The sequence below is a fragment of the Mytilus trossulus genome, unplaced genomic scaffold (genome assembly GCF_036588685.1).
Source record: "Mytilus trossulus isolate FHL-02 unplaced genomic scaffold, PNRI_Mtr1.1.1.hap1 h1tg000244l__unscaffolded, whole genome shotgun sequence".
Lineage (NCBI taxonomy): Eukaryota > Metazoa > Mollusca > Bivalvia > Mytilida > Mytilidae > Mytilus > Mytilus trossulus.
This window is the reverse complement of record NW_026963317.1, coordinates 4290906-4317769: the sequence shown is the minus strand read 5'-3', so window position 1 is coordinate 4317769 and position 26864 is coordinate 4290906. Positions and strand designations below refer to the sequence as shown.

The 26864-nt window shown below is 31.6% G+C and overlaps 1 protein-coding gene across 1 annotated transcript; it reads left to right on the top strand.

Moving 5' to 3' along the window:
- Positions 1 to 3694: 3694 nt before the first annotated feature.
- LOC134701525 (uncharacterized) lies at positions 3695 to 26534 on the top strand (the record flags this gene model as incomplete). The annotated part of the gene is made up of 8 exons (XM_063562674.1): positions 3695 to 3990; positions 10302 to 10438; positions 14043 to 14170; positions 14776 to 14937; positions 19580 to 19665; positions 21375 to 21495; positions 22062 to 22211; positions 26427 to 26534. Coding segments are annotated over 8 exons (1188 nt in total), but the record flags the coding sequence as incomplete, so codon positions are not given.
- Positions 26535 to 26864: the final 330 nt, after the last annotated feature.

The following is a 26864-nucleotide window of genomic DNA, read 5'->3' as shown; positions in this document are numbered from 1 at the left end:
CAGGAATTACAATACAAGGATTTCTGAAATTTAGTTTCAGGGTTTATCTAAGTCAGCTGTGTGATGTGTTTTTCAGATTGATCACTTGACAACTTCCTGTTTACCAAACACTTGTATGATTTTACACAATAGACAATAGACAATATTTTATTCGCACAAACACATTTACATTAAATGGTTATGGCATACAAAATTAAGACAATAAACGTACAATAGTTAAATTGATTACAATTATATTAGAGTGACAGTGGTATTCACAACAAAGAAGAAAAAAGGCTATAAATATCAACAGTTAACACATTATTAATGTTCATGAACAATTGAAAAAAGAACACAAAAAAAAATTAGGTTGGCATTGCATATTAAAAGAAATACAAGTTATACAGATGTTCTTAATAAAAGACAATCATTAATATACTTTATGGTGATTTTTATAATGACTGGTAGACTGCTATTTAAAAGTACAGTCAAATGCTTAAGTGTTATAGTGGACTGTAATTTAATAAAATTGAAATTAAGATTTTTATTAATGATAGCCAAGTTGAAAATTTTTGTCACATTTTTTCTCAGGAACTACAATACAAGGATTTCTGAAATTTGGTTTCAGGATTTATATAAGTCGGCTATACCGTGTAATGAGTTTTCAGATTCATCACTCGACAACTTCCTGTTTACCGAACACTTGCATATTTTTACACTATTAATATTTTCCACTTGCGGCGGGGGTATCATCAGTCAGAGCAGTAGCTCACAGTTTCACTTGTTTTTTTACCTATACAAGTAAATAAAAGTCACTTGTATAAGTATCCTACAAATTTAATTATATAAGTATATTAATATAACTTCTTCAAGTAATTAAAAATAAATTGTACAAGTAGTACCCCTGACTGTGAGTTATGTCCTTTAATCATTTTATTTTGATAACATTAACTGCAAGAGGACCAGGCTTTGTCTGTGTCCATGCATATGGCGACACATTCACAATTTATTTGCCCATTATTCTCTATTCCACAGTCTGCAGCTTGAAAATATGTGAAAAGGTCAGGAAAACTATAAAAAATATATGATAACAATGTAGTTCCATAACTTTTTTGTCTGTCATCTTTCTTAGTGCTCCGGTCTGTGTTTTTATAAACCAATTTTTCCTTCTGTCAAAATTTGAAATTGGTATTCCACTCTTACATTATATTAACACACCACTGATGAAACCCAAACAATATAAGATAAGGCTATATTTGTACCTACGCAATATATGAGAAGGTTTACATTTTTAAAATCGAATTAAATGAAAAGATTGGGATAAAAGAACCCCAGTGGCACCTTATCAATTAAGTATGGAATTTTGTAGTTGATACATGTACTTCTGTATATATATACCACATATATAAACTTAACATTGATTAGTAACATTTATGTTTTGCCATGTACAAGATTCAATCAGTTTGTTTGCATAATATGAAAAAATTGATAAATTAAAAGCCTTAAAATTTGTCAGAGCAATAAACAGTAGACATATATACAATTATAAGACAGTTTGCTTTTTAAAAGGCAAGCATCATGTATATTTGAACTAATTTAAGAGGGTCTAATTGTGTATTACAATACATTTTGTACTACAGAAAAATGGACTAAAAGAATAAAGAATAGAGAAAAAAAGTACCAACTATATAAAAAATATGGAATTATGATCATGAGGTTCTACAGAATACACCTAATCGCTATTTATTCCATTCCGGATAAGTTCTAAAATTACACAAATTTTTCATCCAGTTGAAGCTATCTGGGTTGCATGATACTGTTAATGAGACCAGTTTAAACAACCGTAAATACTTCAAACAAAATATTTTTTTACTTCAATTTTAATTTCGTAAAAAGTGGATCATACTATATCAAAGTTTCTTGATGATCACTTTCTAAAGTTTTTCCTCCCTCAGCTCACTGCTGATGACCTCCATTTTCGGTCCGCGTGACCTAAACAGGAAGTTGTATAAATGACTTTTTTTTTCAGGAATGGACTAAATAGCGATAAGGTGTATAAAGAATGGACTAAAATGGGGAAAATGTACAAGGAGTATTAAAAAATGGCTTGAAATATTGAAGAATATAGAATTGAAGGACCCTTCATCCAGACCCTGATTTAAAACATGTGATGTTATTGTTATAGAATTGATTTTTTAGCTCTTGGAGTAGCATAATATATTCCATTAGGAAAATTTGCTACGAATCATTCAATTCGCACGTTATAAAAAATTCTATAGTTCACTGTTTGTGTTCATGAATATTTTAAAGCAAATATCAATATTTTAATTATGTGTTTTTCTGGGAAATATTATTAAAAATATTAGAATTATTATTTTTTTTATAATTTTCAGGATATTATGTGGAAAGGTGCGATGTATAATGAATAAATTTATAGTTCATCGGATGAAACAGAAAACAAGCCTCAACTGTAAGTGATTTTCTTATTTAGAAATTTTTCATATATCTCAAAAATTAAAATCATATTTTAGTCTTAAACATTGTTAACTAGAATATTAAAAATGCATGCAAATTTCTGTATTTACAATATATGAATGAGCATAACAAAGGAGATTACAAAAAATATTCAATGTATATGGCCTATAGAAAACTATCAATGGAACAACAACCCACACATTATTACCGAAAAACATTAAGATGCCTGAACATAAAGTCTGAAACAATAGAATGGTAACAAGCTTTATAAATCAACCTAAATCATGTAAATCTTCAGGAAACAAATTTGTAAATACATTGATATTAAAATGTTATTTGGCTTTGACAGCCATCAAAACTGTTTTTTGAAGAAAAAAAAATCATCTGCTGATCCTCACTATTATCATGATTATTTCTATTGCAAAATATAAAAAATATGGTAGTCCTTTGCAACAATTAGGTGGTCGAAACCTTTGGACCACCATTTTTCAAGAGCTTTGATCAAAATAAACCACAGGCATGAAAGATAACCTTAAGATTCCTCTTGATAAATTTTGAGTAACCCAGGATACTTATATTTAGTATATACATATGTATGTACCGTACCTTTCAAGGCCATGGTGTCTGTCAGACAGTTTTCACTTGACCTCAACTTTACATTTGATGCATTGATCAAATTCTTTAAAAAAATTAAACTGTAGACGAACATTTATGTATCTTATTCGGACTAAGTAAGTATCTGCAAAACTGTTCTAAAAACTTATACTTAATAAGTACCTAAGAAAAATGATGGAATGTTGATCTTTGGACTAGCAGTTAGAAAAGATTTAGGTGCAGACTGGGTGAATCACTTTTACTGTCCTCGAATTAATATATACCTTTATACCATTATGTGCAAGAGGGGACATCATCTAAGTACAATGGACACATGTTCTATTTATTTTGTTTCATAGAGCTACATAATTTTTCATTTTGAAGATTGTCAATAATAAATTTGTTTCAATTTTATTTCAGAATTTTATATTTATATTGCTGAATCAACAAAAACTAAGTCTATTCTAAATGCTAATCATAATAAATAATAATTCTTTTATTCACAGAATGAAGAAAATTCTCTTTTAACATGTTTAATTCACAGAATGAAGAAAGAATAAAGTTTTTTCTTTTATTTACAGAATGAAGAATAAGAAATGAAAAGACACATATCTAAAGAGCTGCTCCAAGCAGAAAGACTGGCTAAACAGATGGAGTCAGAGGAATTAGTCACACCCTACGCCTCCTACTGGTGCTCATCATTTCTGTTGTCTTGGTTACGGCTGTATCCTTAAGCGCTGCCAATAAATCAGATTATTTACTTTCTGCGTCCGATGAAACAATTAATTTGACATCAATTCCTTATATTTATGATTACACGAAAGCTGAAAAGACAAGGGAAGAGAACATGGAATTTTATAACCAACCTTTAGATCAGTGGAATGTAGAAAAGAGGTCAGGCCTGTCCTTAGATGAATTCTGGGATATATATGATGGCAAATGGTAGGTTTTTTTGTGATTACAAATGTTTTTTGTTCTGTTGTATGCATAAGAAATTTTATACACAATATATACATGCTATACTGATACATACTTAAAGCTTGAAAATATGAATTATTCGAAATAAGGGGTCAAAATTGTTAGTTCATGCCTTTTGCATTTGGTGAAAATTGGCTTTTGAAGTGAACTTGTAATTACCCAGTATTGTGTTCACATTACATGAAATGTGACAAGCTAGCAAAGTTGTGTTTTCAATGGAAGTTACGCCCCTTTGAACTTACAAAAAATGTATTTGCTTCAATGTACTACTGCAACAGTTTGTCATCGCAACTCCTCTGAAACTACACAACAGAATTTCATGAAACCTTTTCAAATAATAAGGACATACTATGTAGATGTGCATATCGACAGGAAATTACGATTCAATTTTTTTCTAGGAGTTACACCTCTTTGAACTTATTTGCTCTAAGGTACTATTTTAACAGTTTGTCATCTCAACTCCTCTCAAACCACACAACAGAATTTCATGAAACTTTGTAGATAATAAGAACATACTATGTAGATGTGCATATCAACAGGAAATTACGATTCAATTTTTTTCTAGGAGTTATGCCCCTTTGAACTTATTTGCTTCAATATACTTCTGCATCAGTTTGTCATCGCAACTCTTCTGAAACTACACAACAGAATTTCATGAAATTTTGTAGATAATAAGGACATACCATGTAGATGTGAATATTTACAGGAAATTATTATTCAATATTTTTTCTTATACATTTTTTTTTCTTATACTTATTTAATTTCTCCAATGACAATGTGGGGACGTGGGGTATGTGAGCGTGCTCACTAAGGTTCTTTAATTTCTAATGTTTTTATGAGTAATACATTGTAGGATTACTATGTTTGGTATGTGCATCCTCATGCCCATCAGATATTTTTCACTTGACCTCCACCCAATCTCATGGACCAGTGAACAAGGTTCAGTTTTGATTGTCAAGTCTATATCTCACATACTATAAAAGCATAAGGTCTATTCCGTGTATAGAAAGACGGTATGGTGTACATGTCCAACTGCAGGTGTGACCTATTTCTCAAGGGTCAAGGGTCCGTGGTTATAGTTTTTGTACAAGTGTTTTGATCTGTTTTTAGGCAGTTAAGCTGCCTTATGCAAGCATAAGATGTCAAAGAACAAATGAATGAAATATTTAATCGCCGAAAATCTCTTAAGACAAGTAGTTAAGATTTCCCAAATTGCAAAAAATTGTTTGTCGTCAATACGTAGCTTATATATAGTCAACTATATATAAGTTCAACTGATCACGCTGTTGGCGGTAATTTTGAATAAGAAGACAAATTTTCGTACCTTTTTAATTTGGACGCAGGGTTTCAAATTAGCGGTGGTCTGGGGTCTGTGACCTTCCACCTTGGCAGTAGGACTTTCTACTTTATTACTAGCTACGCCTGACGAACCTTGAACATGTTGAAAGAAAATAGAAAATAACTTTGCAAACATTTTTACCAAAGTTTCCTAAAAAATGATCTCAAAATAATGTTCAACATTACTATTCATGACAGGGATGTTCAATTTGTTCAACCGCTAGCTTTACTCAGAAAATTGCCGATAAATAATGTGTAAATCCGAGTAAAATCGTATCTCACTTTCTGTCAAAAACAACATTGCAAACAAAATGGCTGCCGCGAGATTACAATATCGGATCCGATTCTGGAAGCGGATAAGGGTAATCCCGGGTTTTGAGGCTAACAACTTAAAAAATCCAGACAGGTGACAATATACAGCTATGCATGGTAAATAAATATAAACACTAGAATTGAAAACCAAAATTGTTTAAAAGAAAGAAAAAGCAGAAAATATTTTGTACTTCAATTTTAATGTCAAAATCCAATACAAGTGATAGCTGGGAACATGTTGGTAATGCATGTTAAATGCTTTTCAAGTTAAACATATTACTGCAATTTCAAGGAGTATTTTTTTCTTCTCAATTTTGATAGGTCAGTTAAAATAGCTGGAAGTTTATTATATAAAAAAAAAGATGTGGTATGATTGCCAATGAGACAACTATCCACAAGAAACCCAAATGACCAAAACTTGGTAACGGTCAAGATCCCCACCCCTAAACAATATATATTAATGTATGGGACAATATAACAAATCATATGAAATATAGGTGGAGTTCGTGGGGCCACCGTCTACCCCTTTCTGTTTGAGAATTTATAACGGTCGAGATCCACAATCTTAAACAATATATATTTATGTATAAGACAATATTACAAATCAAATAAATTATAAGGGGGTCCCTATGGTCGCTGTACACCTTCATGTTTGTGAACTTGGAAAAATTTGAGATCATCACCCCATAACCATATATACTCATGTATAAGACTATATAACAAATCAAATGAAATATAGGGAAATATGTGGTCACCCTATCCCTCATGTTTAAGAACTTTGAAACAGTTGGGATCCCCAACTCTAAATTAAATGAAATATAGGGGGAGTCCCTGCAGTCATCTAATGGAGAAATTGGAAACAGTCGAGATCCCCACCTTTAAATTAAACCATATATATTCATGTATGATAACTAATCAAATGAAATATAAGGAGAGTCCAAAGGGTCACCCTACCCACTCCTGTTTGATACTTAGAAACAGATGAGATCCCCACCCCTCAACCATACATGTATATATTCATGTATTGGACAATATAACAAATCAAATGATATATAGGGGAAGTCACTTTGGTCCCCCATCCCTCCTGTTTGAAAACTTGATAACGGTCGAGATCCCCACCCATAAACCATATATATTTATGTATGGGACAATATAAAAGATCAAATGAAAAAAAAGGGTCACCCCACACCCTCTTGTGTGTGTTTTGAGAACTTGTAAAAGATTTAGATACCAACGCCTAAACCATATTCATTCCTATTTTTCATTTCAAAAAGATTGAATGACATACTAGGTCAATCTCATAGGCAACACATATGCATATCACTTTTCTAGACCCTAACACTTGTCATTTTATTGTCGAGCCTGCAACTTTTGTTGCAGAAAGCTCGACATAGGGATAGTGATCCAGCGGCGGCGGTGTTAGCTCACTTCTTAAAAGCTTTATATTTTAGAAGGTAGAAGACCTGGATGCTTCATACTTTGTATATAGATGCCTCATGTTATGAACTTTCCGTCAGTCACATGTCCAATGTCCTTGACCTCATTTTCATGGTTTAGTGACTACTTGAAAAAAAAGTTAAGATTTTTTGAAATGTTAAATTCTCTCTTATTATAAGTAATTGGATAACTATATTTGGTATGTGCGTACCTTGCAAGGTCATCATGCCTGTCAGACAGTTTTCACTTGACCTCAACCTCATTTCATGGATCAGTGAACAAGGTTAAGTTTTCGTGATCAAGTCCATATCTTAGATACACTATAGGCAATAGGTCTAGTATATTTGGTGTATGGAAGGACTGTAAGGTGTACATGTCCAACTGGCAGGTGTCATCTGACCTTGACATCATTTTCATGGTTCAGTGGTCATAGTTAAGTTTTTGTGTTTTGGTCTGTTTTTCTTATACTCTATGCAATAGGTCTACTATAATTGGTGTATGGAATGATTGTAAGGTGTACATGTCTAGCTGACAGGTGTCATCTGACCTTGACCTCATTTTCATGGTTCAGTAGTCAAAGTTAAGTTTGTTAGTTTTGGTCTATTTTTCTAATACTTTATGTATTAGGGCAACTATATTTGGTTTATGGAAATATTTTATGATCTATATTTCGGTTAAGCAGGTTTTATTTCACCTTGACCTCATTTTCACGGTCCATTGCAAAGTTTTAAGTGTTTGTGTTTTGGTCTGTTTTTCTTAATTTATAAGCAATAAGTCAACTATATTTGTTGTATTGAAGAATTGTTAGCTGTTACGGTACTTGTCTGCCTGGCATGGTTCATCTGACCTTGACCTCACTTTCATTGTTCATTGATCAATGTTTCATTTTCTTGGTTAATGTTGAGTTTATGTGACAGTTGTAATAAAGCTTTATATTTAGGTCTATCAAGATAGTATAAAGGATTAGTGAAGAAGGCGAGACATTTCAGTGTGTGCACTCTTGTTCCAAACTTAGACATCATGGATTTGGGGTGAAAGTGGGAGTCATTTACATTTACTATGGACAGGTCAGTCAGACCTCAACATTGACCCCTGTAGTAGTAAACATTTGTCTGATTTGTGTCTCATAACTTTTGTACTGTAAAACACAGGGAAGCAAGTCCTTTCATACTTTTACAAGCTCGTACTAAAGTCAACTCAAACTACCACTGCTGACTCATGAAAGACTCATGACCATGCGTTGCTATTGAAAACCTTGATAAAATATGAATTATTTGCCTTAATGTTTAGCTTATTAAATGTACATAAATGCAAAATCATATATGAATGTTTAATGTTTGTTTTTTTAATCTTTAAAAAAAAAGTTGAAGCAACATTACCACAGTTTTCATCATGTTCATAATTATGTTTGCCTTGGTTTTTGGTTAACTGCCTACAGTGCTTACAGCGCTTTGATTATACATACAGCATGCAATAGGTATACTATCATGACTATATTTGGTGTATAGAATGATTATAAGGTGAACATGCATATGTCTAGCAGGCAGGTGTCATCTGACCTTGACCTCATTTTTATGGTTCAGTGGTCAAAGTTAAGTTTTTGAGATAGTGTTTTTTTTATCTAATACAATAGGTACTATATTGAGTGTATGGAACTATTTTATGATGTACATGTCTCACAGGTTTTATTTGACTTTGACTTCATTTTCACAGTTCATTGCTCAATTTTTAGTTTTCTGTTTTGTTCTGTTTTTCTTAAGCAATAAGTAAAATATATTAGTTTTTATATGGAAAAATTGTAAGCTGTACATGTCTGCCTGGCATGGTTTATCTGACCTTGACCTCATGTATTACATTATTGTAAGGTATGCATACAGATTTCATCACTGCAACAAGTGTGTTATGATACTTCTCCATTCAAGAGAGTTAAATTTTAATATTCACGATATTTGAAATGGGAAGCTTGCTCAGCTTTTTTAAAACTTTGAATTTAACTGTTGAGAGCGGGGAAATATTGTAATACACGTCTGATTCACTGACGAGTTAAAGTTGTGTAATCTTTTCTTTTAACAGTTTTTATGCCCCACCTACGATATGCCCCACCTACGATAGTAGAGGGGCATTATGTTTTCTGGTCTGTGCGTCCGTTCGTCTGTCTGTCTGTTCGTCCGTCTGTCTGTTCTTCCATCTGTCTGTCTGTCCGTTCGTCTGTCTGTCCCGCTTCAGGTTAAAGTTTTTGGTCAAGGTAGTTTTTGATGAAGTTGAGTTCCAGTCAACTTGAAACTCAGTACACATGTTCCTTATGATATGATCTTTCTAATTTTTAAACCAAATTAAATTTTTGACCCCAATTTCACGGTCCATAGAACATAGAAAATGAAAGTGCATGCTTCAGGTTAAAGTTTTTGGTCAAGGTAGTTTTTGATGAAGTTGAAGTCAAATCAACTTGAAACTTAGTACCCATGTTCCTTTTGATATTATCTTTCTAATTTTAATGCCTAATTATATTTTTTATCCAATTTCGTAGTCCATTGAACATAGAAAATTATAGTGCGAGTGGGGCATTCGTGTACTTTGGACACATTCTTGTTATTCTTGCTTTTCAAAAATTTGCAGGAAGATGTGTTCTTTATATGTGAAGTCATCATACATGGTTGCCTATTTTCATAACATCACAATAGAAAAATTCAGAAATAAAACAAGAAAATTTGACATCATAATTAAATTTCAACCAATCTTTTGCCAAGAACAAATGTTTCACTAGTGAGGAGGAATATTTTTATCTCACCTATCAAGAGGTGTGAAATAGCACAAAAATTAGAGAATTTTTTGGTTTATATGACCATGTTAAGTTTATGTGATTATTGATAGTTGTACAATGATTAGAAAAGAAGGCAATATTTTTTTTGTAATGCATATTATATTTAGGACTATCAACATAATCATGATAATAACAATGATTAGAAAAGAGGGTGAGACATTTCAGTGTGTACATTCTTGTTTTCATTTTAATTATTATCATAAAAAGATAAGGAAATGTGGTGTGAGTTATTAAACCAATGAGACAACTATCCATTTAAGACTAATGAAAACAATGAATATTGAACATAACAGCTCATTAGCCTTAACTTTGAAACTGTTTGAATGATGTAACTTTTTATTATAAATAAAAAAAATATGTTTTGTAGGCCTGTTATAATAACGGATGTTGTTGATAAGTGGCCAGCTATAAACTGGACAAAACGTTTCTTTCAACAAAACTATGCAGATGAAAAAGTTATGGTGAAAGCTGTTGTGGTGAGTAGGTCTTTTCTCTCTCACATGAGTTGTCTCTCCTTGGATACAAATACATTATGTTTGATCGATTATTGTTTTTGATAAGTTAAATGACTAGTGAATTGAAGACATGGTACAATATTTATATATGTATACATCCACAAGACGTCAATTAAACAACACTTTCATGCATTTGCCATATTCAGGGTTATATGTATATATATAGTCCACAATTTTTCACTCCAAAATTTATGTTGCAAGACAAAGGTACGAATAATAGAGTACTTTTTTAAATAATACAATTAAAACAGCCCTATAATACTACCAAAACAGCTGGTGATGTCGTTCTGGTCATATAAATCATGTGATCTATATTGCTTTTCGACCCGGTCTAATATTTCCAATACGCACTGGCAATGAATCCTGAAATACATGTAAACATATATATTGTACATGTAATTCAGGACTCATAAATTGCCAGTCCGTATTTGAAAAAGTTGGATTATTTAATGAACTTTTTATGAACTGGCTGATTCAATTTTCTGTATTGGCGCTTTATAGATTCTCGGTCAGCTGTATTGGACCTTAACCTCTAGGCCAATACAGCAAACATTGAATCTATACCAGTGCCAATATTATGAAACAGCCAGTTTATACCACTACTTTTAATTTATTTATTATAAGGCATTTTTATAGCGCATTATATAAAACTACAATTACTCTAAGTCCTTTACATGTTGAAACAAAAGTACACAAGTTCGTAGTTAGAAATATACCAAAATATGTTAAAAAGCATACAACCTCAAATCAACTATAATAAGGTTAAGACTCCAACAACTTTGTTAAAATGACTTAAAAGAATTATGAATTAATAAGTAAAAATTTGAAAACTTTTTATCTTAACTAAATATTTCTAAAATTGCTGAATTTTGTTGTTAGAAATAAGTTACTTAAATACTCCAGCTTGTAAAAAAATAAAAATAATATTGACTGCATTCAGGCTTGCATTAGTCTGCACTAGACTATTGTTCACATAGATCTCCCTTTTCAGATAAAACTTTTTGTAACTGCATGAAAAAACTTCCAAACTTTTAGACTCATGTATAGTTAGGGCATTACAATCTATATTATTAAAGGTCAATATAGGATCAACCACAAAATACAGTTGAGTCTAAAATTATTTTAAGTACTGAAAAAGTTCAGACTTCTCTAAATGATAACTTGAGTAGTAACCAAAAATTAAGAGCAAAATAGATATAGGAAGATGTGGTGTGAGTGCCAATAAGACAACTCTCCATCCAAATTACAATTTAAAAAAAGAGTAAACCATTATAGGTCAATGTACAGCCTTCAACACGGAGCCTTGCTTTGGCTCACACCGAACAACAAGCTACATGTATAAAGGGCCCCAAAATTACTAATGTAAAACCATTTGAACGGAAAACAGTCTAATCTATATGTTACAGTAAATAGGTGAAATTAGGAATTACATGTAATTACTAAAATTTAGGAATTACAGGTAATTCCCGATGCACTTAATTAATACAAGTAATTCCTGAAACGGCCCAGTTATTTATTACTAATTTTAAAATGAGTTTTACACCTATTTACTGACTGCTAAAACAATGTTGTATTATGGTCAGATTATCAAAAGTTATGGTAATACTAACTAGAAGATCAGTTGGTACTCTTAAAATATTGAATGGTTGATTTGTATTCAAAATATCTTGAATAAATATGGACTTTCAAATATTTGGTTAAATCAGAGTAACTTTAGTTTTAATCCAAAATGGTTAAAGTTGAGCATTATACATATAATTTCTCCCAAAGCATTATGTTTTAACTGTTTTCAAAAAAACTTTGAGTTTGAAGAATATTAAGACTTATTACCTTATAAAAATCAGATAACGTTGTGAAGGTTAAGAACTGAAATGAACTGTTATGTGCATTAGCTTCGAGATATAAAACAAAAAAAATATATATTTTTGTGTTATTAAATCATTAATAAAAATGATATAGTGAAATTATAATTCACTGTTAGCATGGTTAGTAGCCAATCTAGTTCTATTTTGTTAAATTAGCTGAGAAACAATTAAGGTTGATGAGTTGTGCACTTGCGAGTAAATATTTGGACCTCATTGAATACGTATTCATGTGACCTTCAATTCAACCCCTAGCTGGAGATTGGTTATTAATGTATTAAGCTATTAAAATTGTAAGGGTTTTGCAGAACAAATAGCCTACTTTTGCTGTTAATTGCAGGCTCAACAAAAATGAGGAAAACATATTAAAATTTTCCTCTAGATACTATCTTTTGACTTTTACTATAAGAAGCTTCTGTCAAAATTGAGTAAAAATCCAGGTTGGCTTATAGAATCTAATGTTTTAAAAACTTTAACTGCAGATTATATGTAATGTTAACTGGGGGAAAAAACCTAGTCCATTTATCATTTTTATAAGTAATATAGGGAAAAAAGATTTTTTTTTACAATCTTTACTTTCGGATATTATCTTATGATCATAAACATTTAGCTTCTGTCTAAGTTTGATAGAAATCCAAGATATTTGGAGAAAGTTATTTTAAAGTTTTAAACCACAGTGCATGATTGAGATTTTAGTTTAACAAAAATTTTGAAAATCAATTTTGGATTGATGTCATTGTCTTGCATGCATATATTTAATGAGTTTCAAGACCTATAAAACAACTATTTTCCAGTTTCAATTCACAAACACTAAAAGAGTATGCACTTTTGATTTGCCTTATATTCCGACATCCTCAAGTAAGCTCCCTGAAAATCCCTACCCCTTTACTTTCTCATTTGGTATATTGAGTTATGTTTTTGATTTTAAAACAAAAACATCAAAGTTAGTAAATAGCTGTAAAAATGACAAAAAAAATCAGCAATTACCAGTAATTACTGTAACAACTAGTAAATACATGTAATTACTAAATTGGCTAGTAATTACAGGTATTTACTGAAATGTTTAGTAATTACATGTAATTCCTATAATTTCACCTATTTACTGTAACATGTAAAAAAACAAGAAACGAGAAACATGTATAAATTGCATAAACAAACGACAACTATTGTACATCAGATTCCTGACTTAGGACAAGTGCAAACATTTGCAGCGGGATTAAACGTTTTAATGGATCCAAACCTTCTCCCTTTTTCAAAAGACTAGCAAGACTCAACAATGCTGTGTTCAGGAATCTTTGAAGTAGGAACTGTCTTTGTTGTCTCTTGGTAGTATGCTTGCCTTGATATATATAACTTTTTGTCTCTACTTTAAACAGTCTATGACATACTTTGCCACGTGCATCATTTTTCAATTGCTTGTTAACAGTAGTTCTGTTAAAGTGCTTCTTCTTAGAAGTCAAAGTTTATCAAATATAAAAAAAGAAGATATGGTATTATCACCAATGAGACAACTATCCACAAAAGACCAAAATGACACAAACATTAACAATTATAGGTAATTCCGTAGGGCCTTCCACAATGAACAAAGCCCATACCCCATAGTCAGCTATAAAGGGCCCCGATAAGACAATGTGAACAAAGTTTGTTTCAACTCATGTTAAAATAGCTGAAAAGAAATGCAACAATTTGAATGATTAATTTTTTTTCTCCATCAGAATAGCAAACCTGCAGCAGGAGCAGTGGGCATGAACACATTTATAAGTGAGCTGGACACTTCTGGACCAAATGGTTGGATCTATCTTGAGAATGAACTATTTATAGTCACCAGACCTGAACTTAAGAATGATATTGGTCCTAATGTATGTAATGTACAGTAATACTGCCACTTTAACTTTAGAAAAAAACATAGAAATTATAGTTAGACTGACAGTTTTTACTAACCAGGTCATGATCAAGGTGCTTTTGACATTTTTTAAAATCAGTTTCTTGTTGGTGCTTTTTCGTCAAAATGAATCAATAAAAGGAAAATATTTGGGGGAGAAAAATAAATGTAAAAAACCTCCATGTTGAAGGCCCTACTTTGATCTATCATGTCTATGATGCTTTACTTTTATAAATCCTGACTTGGACGGAGAGTTGTCTCATTGGCACTCTTACCACATCTTCTTATATCTATATATGAGAGACAATCCAAGTTTAGTGCAATTGCAAGTCAATTTTTTTCTTTCTTTTTTTTTCTATTTATGAAAAAGGCATGAAGAAATCTCTTGCTAAAATTAGCTGTGATATATCTAGATAACGATAACAAGACCATTTTTTCTATTGATGAAAAAGGCATAAAGAAAGCTCTTACTAAAATTAGCTTTGATAAATCCGGTGTAAATTACTAGAGATATGTGATTAATGCTAATTTGACAATGAACTCAATAAAAACACCAACTTCGATACATTTTTTTATTTACAGGTGTATGCAGAAGAAAATTTCTTTAATCTGTTCCCAGATGAAGTTAGACCTTGGGACTGTTTGATGTTGTGGGGTTCACAATTTTTTAGGTCCAGTTTACATATGGACCCTTACAACTGGACTGCTACAAATGCTGTTTTGTATGGACAAAAGTCATGGATGGTAAGATACATTGACATTGTTTTGTATGGACAAAAGTCATGGATGGTAAGATACATTGACATTGTTTTGTATGGACAAAAGTCATGGATGGTAAGATATATTGTATGGACAAAAGTCATGGATGGTAAGATATATTGTATGGACAAAAGTCATGGATGGTAAGATATATTGACATTGTTTTGTATGGACAAAAGTCATGGATGGTAAGATACATCATGTACATGGACATTCATCTAGTATACAAATTTTCCATCAAAATGGTTATTTGAGCCTTGACCCTGCCTACTGGGCGTTCTTAATTTTTACATCAGTTCAAAAACACCATCTTGATATAGTACGTAGTGCTAATCTAAAAAGCAGAAACACAGTAATATAGTAAATGATTTTAAGTATTACAGAATACCTAGGCTACACTTACTTAGACTTAAATTGCTACTGATATACATTCAACAAGTTAAAGCTGTAATAAAGCAGTTAGTCTTTTTTTAATGAATAAATCGATGTTTACAACAACAGGGTGGTATGTTTGAAATATTTAAGATGGTACCCAACACTTTCACTAAAACTACTTTAGCTTGTTTAATTTTCATAAAGTCAGGTGACTTACTTAAACAAGTGATTTTCTAAATCACTGATTCAAGTAACATTATTTCCATAAAGGTTGGAAGTTAGAGTTATCTTTCTTTAATAATCACCTATTTAAGTAGTACAAATTAATCACTAGAAGAAGTGATTTAATTTCATTGTAGCTTTAAATATAGAATACTAATGATCTAGGGACTAATTATGTTTCTAAACTTATCAGAACCAACATTTGTGTTGTCTAGGATGACAAGCAAAAAGTTCATATTTTTTAAATAATTAAAAGATATTATTTAAACCTATGTGTTTAAATTTTTGAAAAAAAACTACTAAATCCCAATTTGTGACAAAACCTTGAATTTGCTACTCAAATAAGTGATTTAAAAATTAAATTATTTCAGTATGTCCCCTGACTCACTGGTATTAAAGAGATAATAGTAACTGCAATTAAGATTATCCCAATATGGCGACGGTAGATATAGGTAAAATCTTTACGCTCGTTTTTCTTAAATGTAGCATGTATTTGTCAATAGTTACTCAGCTGCAAGGTTTATCTATACCATTTCATCATATTTGAATCGTAACGGTGCACTGGAATTGTCTAAGCGCTGTGGAAATAGTCGTTGAAAAATTCGGGATGATAATCGTAACTCGGAAAAAAGATAATCGTCATTATGGTATCTAAAAATAAAAAAGATAATCGTAACTGGAAACTGTTTTATTGATATTGACACTAAAAACTTAAATCTGATAGCATATTATGAAATTATGGCGATGAATTATTAACGAAACGTACCAACATCTTATGACATTTCTTTTTTTGCATATATAATTAATGGTTCTTATGAAAACAGCTACATACTAGTATACCATTAAATTGGAAGGGTGAACAAGCTTCAAGAAATTTGGAAATGGGAAAACACGAACTTTGTTAATTTACAGAAATTTCCAAACGCTAGGTATGCCATAAAATATGTGAATGAGCGATGAAAATTATGATACATGACAATAATTGTCAGGCGACACGCATGTGTCACCTTACATGTATCAGATTTCTGATTAAGACAGTAAACAAAAAATAATTTATCCTGAAGTAAATAGTAAATATAGTTTATATTGTTCAAATTCATTTATTGCAGGTGGTTATATGTGCTATTTCTGCCCCCGGGAAGCCACTGCTGATTTAATTCTAGAACATGCCCTATAATGCCATAGCGAAGTAGGAAAGACAATTATAGTATTCGTCAAAAACCGTTTGACGATAAATTAGTGGCTACAGTTTTCATGTCACTTCGATCATTTTTCATGGATGATATCACAACTTAAAAGTTATGATAAACAAGGGATAACTTTGAAAAATGTTTTACAGTGTCATTTCGGAGTCTTTTATAGCTGACTATGCGGTATGGGCTTTGTTCATTGTTGAAGACCTTACGGTGACCTATATTTTAAATGATGAGTCCTGTCGGTCTCTTGTGGAAAGTTGTCTTATTGACAAACATACCACATCTTCTTATTTATATTGGCTACTTCATGACTGTCACTGAAATTTCAGTATCTCAGATATAAACTATAAAAAACACAAATTTAATTTTGAATTATGATAATATGACATCCTTAAAACATTTAATGCTATATAAGACTAGAGAAAGATTGGCCCTACATGGGATTCTTTGTGTATTATGAAATTAAGTAACGTGGAGTTCATTGACAAACATGGATTTGTGTTCTTTTATAGTTTGGCCAAAAGCCCGAAAATCAAGTAATAAAATTGATGTGGCTTTAAATAAGAAACAAACTAATTGAAATTTCATAAATACTCGGTATATAAAAAGTATGCTGCATACATATGCATGGAAGATATTGTAGAGAAAAATATTGAAGGTATTAAAAAAGGAACATTTTTGTATTTGCATGCTTGCCATATAATTAGTACTTTTCTACTAAATGAAAACAAAAATTAGCCTAACCTAATTTTCATGCATTTTTCTGAAGCACAACATATTTGTTTCAATGTCTATATATATATAAAAATCTTTGTAATTAAACCAGTTCCGACTGTGTTGATCTACATGTTATGCCCTTTGATGTAATTCATCAATATACATATTTGTGTTTTTTCCGTCTGTCAAATGCTTCGTAAGACTATAGGTAAGGCTAATAAAAACAAAAAAACAAAAGTAACAATAAACAAAAGTAACAATAAACAATAGTTACAATAAACTGGTAACTATTCTAGATCCTTTACCATTGCACTGTTTAAAGAAACGTCCTAAAATACATGGGTATAATTTGATCAAAACATTTCAACTTAATTTTTAAAATCATATATTATATCAGTATAAAATAGAAAAAGTGAATCCAAGGGAAAAATATGGACGGCTGAATTTATTGAACTATAAGGAAAAGGGAGATATGGGGGTCAGATATGAACACTAAATCCGATAATGCAGTTTTATAGATTATCGTTGATTATCTCAACGAGATTGATTTTCTCTCTTGAGCTGGTACAGCGGAAGTGAGAAAAGCAATCGAGTTGAGATGACCAATGAGAATATGTTTATCGCTATTTTACCTATGACGACGTTGTCAATTTCAATGTTAATTTCGTTAGCAACGCCACGTGGCCTCCTTAGTTTCTAGTGATAATTTTTCCATCTCAAGCGAGAAGCATGATATGAAAATTATCACAAAAAAAGATCAAAGGAAAAATGCACAAAATAGCGATAAATAAAGTTATTGACGGAAACTTTTGTTCATTTCGCACAGAATTTTAGTATGAACGTGATATAAGAGGCAAACAACATATGACATATGAAAATGTGGTATACATGACTTTCTTTTTGAGCAATGAATTGAAAGGATTGCACTTTTGGAATATGGGATATAGCTTATCCATCCTTTTTCTCATCAAATAGAGATATATAGGTTAATTTATTTTAGACATTAACCTGTAAGTTTCTTCATTTATTTTTATTTGCGTTAATGTCATAGTTAAACTGGGCATTTACATTTTTAACACACAAAATACCATTGAAATGATGAAAGACACATTTATTATGTTTCAGTTACTATTATCCGATTAAGAAAATTACGATTATCAAAGAAGAAAAATAACATAGAGTTACGATTATCATCCCGAATTTTTCAACGGCTATTTTCACAGCGCTTAGACAATTTCAGTGCACCGTTACGATTCAAATATGATGTAATGATATAGATAAACCTTGCAGCTGAGTAACTATTGACAAAAGCATGCTACATGTAAGATAAATGAATGTAAAGATTTTACCTATATCTACCTTCGCCATTTTGGGATAATCGTAATTGCAGTTACCATTATCTCTTTAATACCAATGCTGACTGTTTGACAAAGTAATTACTTTGATCCTTTAACAAAAAAATAAAATTTCAAAAGTTTTGAACCAACCATTTTATCATAAAAATCACACTGGTTATATAGCAGTTTGTCATACACCAATTTTGATCACTGAGACGCTTCAAGTTCCCTTTACAACGCAATATAATTAAAATGTTTAGATGATTTTACAGAGTTATCTCCCTGTAGTGTTAGTTACCACCTTAATCATAAGCATTGATCTCTGTTTTTATTACACATTTAATCGTGCTCACCACCCAAAAAATCTAAACCAAAAAACAAGTGCAATTCTTAACATTGTTAGCTTTACTCGTGACATGTATCAAAGCTTAATTTGAAATATCACTTGATTTGTGCAAGTAGTTTTCCAATATATAAGCATGATGATTGATATAATATGAAAATAAAAATATGTGGTATTTACAAAAGACCAATGACACAAAAATTAATAACTACAGGTCACCATACAATCTTCAAAAATGAGCATAGTCAGCTTAGAAGCCAGACACTACAAATTTAAAACAATTAAAGGGAGGAAATTATATTCTTATTAATAGGATAATTTTCCTTTCAGGACTATTCAGTATTTAAATGTCAGTTTTGATCAAGAAATAGTCTAATGTGTAAACTGTTGAAATAAATAAAGGACAATTATTTTAAATTTATATTTTTGTTTACAAGCTTTTTCCACCAGGTCAGGATGAGTTATTATATATATATCCAAACAGGAAGTGTCATTTTCCTCTGGATTGTGTTCGATATGATAGGTATAAAAACTTATATTGTTGTTGTATACATTTACAGACACATTAGTGGTGTAACGTTTTGTTACGAGTAATACATTGTAATTCTATACACTTGTGGTTGTGATATGCGTACTCCAGACACATTAGTGGTGTAACAATTCACTGGGGATAGAAATTTAAAATTCCAAAATTAATCAAAGTCTTATACATGAACAATTGGACACTGGCATTAGGTCGATTTCTATATGAATCGGCTCAGCGGTATTTGGGTTATTTGGACTCATGAACTTGACTTTAACAGTCACAATTCAAACAGAACGTTGACTTTAACAGTGCTTATTTGTTTTCAAGGGGGGTTCATCAGAACCCCCCTGGCTACGGGTATGGCTTAAGAGCTTGTATTTATTTACTATCGTAATATAATTTTATTTTGTTTGTATAAGTTTTCCTTTTGTGTGTAATTGTTACCGTAAAATCTGTATTTTGTTGAGTTGTCCTGACACATTGTAGTTTACTTTTTAAAATAATTTATGTTTTGCACCTTTTAAATAATTATTCACCATAGATCATAGATAAATGTAGATTCATGGACATGAAAACCCAACCTTGTTGAAATATTTAAAATTTTAATGACTTTCTTAGAGTATCCTGGATTTGTACCAAACTTAGACAGAAGCTTCTAACAATCAATTTTATTTTTTGTTTGTATAAGTTTTCCATTTTCAATGATTTTTGTGTTATTTAGTGTATAATTTGTATTTTTCTGAGTTGTCTTGACACATGCATTTAGTTTATACTTTTTAAAATTATCTATCTTTTGCAACTTTTAAATTATTATTAGACTTTTGCAACTTTTAGATTATTATTAACATTACATTATAGATACATGTAGATTCATGAACTATACACAATCTTATTGAATTATTATTTAATGAATGGCAATAATTTATTTTGATTTTATTGAACCATAAAACTAATTTTTGACTCTTCACATTGAATAATCCGCGAAGTTTAATTTATTTAATTATTGCCATTCATTAAATAATAATTCAATAAGATTGTGTATAGTTCATGAATCTACATGCCATTCATTATAAATAAATTTATATCAAAAATTAGACACAAAGAACTTTTTTATATTATTGATATTAACAATAACAACGTGTAGGCATGTAAGCGTATGAATACACAACGTCAGAGTGGGCGTGTCGCCATCAAAATCGACAACATTGAAAATATTACTAATAATTTTAACCAATCAGAAGGCAGTCAATACACCGAATTTATTTATTATTTTTTTAATAACTTTCTTGGATTTGTACCTAATGAGATCAGAAGCTACTTACAATCTACTGTAGTATGTAAAGGAAAATGTTTGACATGGTACTTCACCTGCATCAGGAACTAACATCCGTTATTCATGTAAACATACTGAAATCTTCACAAATTTAGTATCTCTGCTAACTTTAGACGTTTCTTGGCTCAAATAGAAGTGGCCGCACTTGTGTTCAGTCTTAATATTTTTGAAAACACTATGAACATGATGAAATTAATTTAATTTTTCAATGGTAAAAAATTGTTACGCAGAAAACAAATGATTTAAAGATAACATTTAGCTGTTCATAATGATGCCTTCTGAACAAGATTTGTTTGCTTTTGCAGATTTCCATAAAGCTTTAATTTGTCATATTATCATAAAGTAGCTATCATTCACTGTTTTCTATTTTCAGCCCTATTGATGCTTTTGTGCCAGATTTAACCAAGTACCCACATTTTGATAAAGCCCAGTATCTAGAGGTTACAGTTACTGCTGGAGAAATGTTAATTATCCCAACTGGATGGTACCATCAGGTAAGAGGAAGTAGGATTTGGATATTAAATTGATTTTAAGCTCACATGGCGTCCGTCATCCATTGTTAAATTTTACAAAAATCTTCTCCTCTGAAACTTCTAAGCCAAATCTTACCATACTTGGCTGCAATCATCATTAGGGTATCTTGTTAAAAAAATGTGTGGCGTGACCTGACCAACCAACCAAGATGGCCTCCATGGCTAGAAATAAAACATAGGGGTAAAATGTATATTTTGGCTTATAACTATGAAACCAAAGCTTTTAGAGCAAATCTGACATGGGGGTTAAATTGTTTATCAAGTCAAGATCTATCTACCGTGAAATTTTCAGATGAATCGGACAATGGGTTGTTGGGTTGTATACATGACCTCATTTTTATGGTTTGATTCATGGATCTACGTTTAGCTTTCATGATGAGGCCTGTTTCTTAAATATATAATTGTTAATAGGACAACTTTGTTCTATGTAATATATACAACTGCATATAGAATTATTATTTTGTTTTTATTTTCATTTCATATAAGCTCCATGTACTACTACAACATATATATTTTAATGGTTACAGGCGTTTAACGAAGAGGAGACTCTAGCTATTTCTAGCCAGATCATGAACAGAAATAATTACCTGGCTGTGTTAGAGGAGATCATTAAGGGAGGGAATATCAGTAGAAAGAAATTACCTGCTTATTTCAATACACTGCTACCATCTGATCAGGTAAGTAATAATTACCAGGCTGTGTTAGAGGAGATCATTAAGGGAGGGAATATCAGAAGAAAGAAATTACCTGCTTATTTCAATACACTGCTACCATCTGATCAGGTAAGAAATAATTACCTGGCTGTGTTAGAGGAAATCATTAAGGGAGGGAATATCAGTAGAAAGAAATTACCTGCTTATTTCAATACACTGCTACCATCTGATCAGGTAAGTAATAATTACCTGGCTGTGTTAGAGGAGATCATTAAGTGAGGGAATATCAGAAGAAAGAAATTACCTGCTTATTTCAATACACTGCTACCATCTGATCAGGTAAGACATAATTACCTGGCTGTGTTAGAGGAGATCATTAAGGGAGGGAATATCAGAAGAAAGAAATTACCTGCTTATTTCAATACACTTCTACCACCTGATCAGGTAAGAAATAATTACCTGGCTATGTTAGAGGAAATCATTAAGGGAGGGAATATCAGTAGAAAGAAATTACCTGCTTATTTCAATACACTTTCACCACCTGATCAGGTAAGAAATAATTACCTGGCTGTGTTAGAGGAAATCATCAAGGGAGGGAATATCAGTAGAAAGAAATAACCTGCTTCTTTCAATACACTGCTACCATCTGATCAGGTAAGAAATAATTACCTGGCTGTGTTAGAGGAGATCATTAAGGGAGGGAATATCAGTAGAAAGAAATTACCTGCTTATTTCAATACACTGCTACCATCTGATCAGGTAAGAAATAATTACCTGGCTGTGTTAGAGGAGATCATCAAGGGAGGGAATATCAGTAAAAAGAAATTACCTGCTTATTTCAATACACTGCTACCATCTGATCAGGTAATAAATAATTACCTGGCTGTGTTAGAGGAAATCATTAAGGGAGGGAATATTAGTAGAAAGAAATTACCTGCATATTTCAATACACTTCTACCACCTGATCAGGTAAGAAATAATTACCTGGCTGTGTTAGAGGAAATCATTAAGGGAGGGAATATCAGTAGAAAGAAATTACCTGCTTATTTCAATACACTGCTACCATCTGATCAGGTAAGTAATAATTACCAGGCTGTGTTAGAGGAGATCATTAAGGGAGGGAATATCAGAAGAAAGAAATTACCTGCTTATTTCAATACACTGCTACCATCTGATCAGGTAAGAAATAATTACCTGGCTGTGTTAGAGGAAATCATTAAGGGAGGGAATATCAGTAGAAAGAAATTACCTGCTTATTTCAATACACTGCTACCATCTGATCAGGTAAGTAATAATTACCTGGCTGTGTTAGAGGAGATCATTAAGTGAGGGAATATCAGAAGAAAGAAATTACCTGCTTATTTCAATACACTGCTACCATCTGATCAGGTAAGACATAATTACCTGGCTGTGTTAGAGGAGATCATTAAGGGAGGGAATATCAGAAGAAAGAAATTACCTGCTTATTTCAATACACTTCTACCACCTGATCAGGTAAGAAATAATTACCTGGCTATGTTAGAGGAAATCATTAAGGGAGGGAATATCAGTAGAAAGAAATTACCTGCTTATTTCAATACACTTTCACCACCTGATCAGGTAAGAAATAATTACCTGGCTGTGTTAGAGGAAATCATCAAGGGAGGGAATATCAGTAGAAAGAAATAACCTGCTTCTTTCAATACACTGCTACCATCTGATCAGGTAAGAAATAATTACCTGGCTGTGTTAGAGGAGATCATTAAGGGAGGGAATATCAGTAGAAAGAAATTACCTGCTTATTTCAATACACTGCTACCATCTGATCAGGTAAGAAATAATTACCTGGCTGTGTTAGAGGAGATCATCAAGGGAGGGAATATCAGTAAAAAGAAATTACCTGCTTATTTCAATACACTGCTACCATCTGATCAGGTAATAAATAATTACCTGGCTGTGTTAGAGGAAATCATTAAGGGAGGGAATATTAGTAGAAAGAAATTACCTGCTTATTTCAATACACTTCTACCACCTGATCAGGTAAGAAATAATTACCTGGCTGTGTTAGAGGAAATCATGCATTAAGGGAGGGAATATCAGTAGAAAGAAATTACCTGTTGATTTCAATACACTGCTACAACCTGACCAGGTAAGTAAAGAAAATAACAAAGTAGAAATATAGATTCCTACACTGCAACAAGTGTATTATGACATTTTTCCACTCGAGACAGTTAAATTTAATTATTTATAGCTCTAGGCTTGCCGAGCTCTTTAAAGAACTTAAATTTAACTGTGGAGAGTGGAGAAATATCATAATACACAAGTAATAGTGTAGGAATCTGTTTCTCCAATGATTTTTATCCTTCTTTTTCAAAGATTTTCAGAAACTTGTGTTCTTTATATAAGCGTCATCAGACATAGTCGCTTTTTTTCATGAAGTCAAAATAGGAAAATTCAGAAGAAAACAAAACATTTAGACGTCATAATCAAATTTCGACTAATCATTTATAGAGAAAAGATTTTTCACTAGTGAGGAGAAATATTTTTCTCACATCGGTCAGGAAATGTGAAAATAGCACAAAAATTAGAGAAAATTACGACTAAAGATAAGGAGGTTTCACAGATGATATTGGACATGTTACTTACATCGTAGCTACAATCCCCTTCCTTTTTCATGAATTTTACCTACCGAATTAAGGTATTTACCTGATTTGTAATAACACAATAACACAATGGGTGCCACATGTGGAGCAGGATCTGCTTATCCTTCTGGAGCACCTGAGATCATCTTCAATTTTTGTGGGATTGGTGTTGCTTAGTCCTTAGTTTTCTATGTTGTGTTTAATATGTACTATTATTTGTCTTTTTGTCTTTCATTTTTATACGCCCGTCAAAATTTTGACGGGACGTATTATGGTATACAAATGTCCGGTGTCTGTCCATCCATCTGTCTGTCCCTCCGTCTGTCTGTCTGTTCGGCCGTCTGTCTGTCTGAAATTTCATGAAACTTAACATAGTTGTTTCTTATGATGGTCAAATGATCTGTATACTTTTTGTTGAAAATAAGATAAAATCTTTTTGAGTTACGGCACTTTGTAACTAAAACAGGGGTGTTTTTTTTTCACATGTCGCACCGTATTTCAAAAATGATTCTTGATTATGGCTTAAAACTTTAAACACTTCTTAGTTATATTAATCTTAATATCTGTTTACTTTTTGGTGATGATTCAAAATTTTATTGAGTATTTTGTAAAAAAGGGGGAGGGTTTTTTACATGTCACACCATATCTCAAAAACGATTTATGATTATTGCTTAAAATTTTACACATGTCTTTGTTATATTAATCTAAAGATCTGTATACTTTTTGGTGATGATTCAAAATTTTACTTTTGAGTTATTGAGTATTTTGTAAAAAAGGGGGAGGTTTTTTTTACATGTTGTGCCGTATCTCAAAAACAATTTATGATTATTGCTTAAAACTTTACACATGTCTTTGTTATATTAATCTAAAGATCTGTATACTTTTTGGTAATGATTCAAAATTTTATTTTTGAGTTATTGAGTATTTTGTAAAAAAGGGGGAGTTTTTTTTTACATGTTGTGCCGTATCTCAAAAACAATTTATGATTATTGCTTAAAACTTTACACACTTCTTTTTTATATTAATCTTAAGATCTGTATACTTTTTTGGTGATGATTCAAAACTTTATTTTGGAGTTATTGAGTATTTTGTTAAACAGGGGAGGTTTTTTTTACATGTCGCGCCGTATCTCAAAATTAATTTATGATTATTGCTTTAAACTTTACACACTTCTTTGTTATATTAATATAAAGATCTGTATACCTTTTGGTTTTGATTCAAAATTTTATTTTAGTGATATTTAGTTTTTTGTAAAAAAAAAACAGGGTTGGGGGTTTCACATGTCCCGCCGCGTCTCAAAAACAATATATGGTTATTGCTTAAAACTTTCTCAGAAACTATTCATGATTATTGCATAAAACTTCCACACAAGATGTCGGGCGTATCATGCGCTCATGGTGCAACTGCTTATTAGCCATGGCGTGGTCAGTTTATTTTGATTCATGAGTTTTACTTTTCCTCTGGCATCTTTCATCCCTCTTTTACATTTGCAAAAAGCAATTAATCACAATTTTCTCAATCTTTTACCTTGTATAGATTGCTTCCTATTTTTAAGGTGAAGCTGTTCTTATCTCTCCTTCATAAGAAGATTTTAGATAGATTGCTTCCTATTTTTCAGGTGAAGCTGTTCTTATCTCTCCTTCCTAAGAAGATTTTAAAGAAAGGCAAAGAAGTGAGAAAGGTTGTATTGAAAGACATGCATCAGAAGAAAGTGTTGAACATTTGATAACCATGATGCTAAGATTTTAGATAGATTGATTCCTATTTTTCAGGTGAAGCTATTCTTATCTCTCCTTCATAAGAAGTTTTAAAGAAAGGTAAAGAAGTAACAGAGAGTGTATTGAAAGACATGCATCAGAAGAAAGTGTTGAACATTTGATGTCTTTTGTATTCAAAACATGTAAAATAACCATACTTTTTAGACATTTATAGTTTTCTAATTAAAAGTTAGTAAATTATGATAGTTATTGATGTCAGACCTTTTATTGCAGTGCTTGTTGTGGGTTTGCTGTCTGTCATATAAAAAAGAAGAAGTGGTATGATTGCTGATGAGACA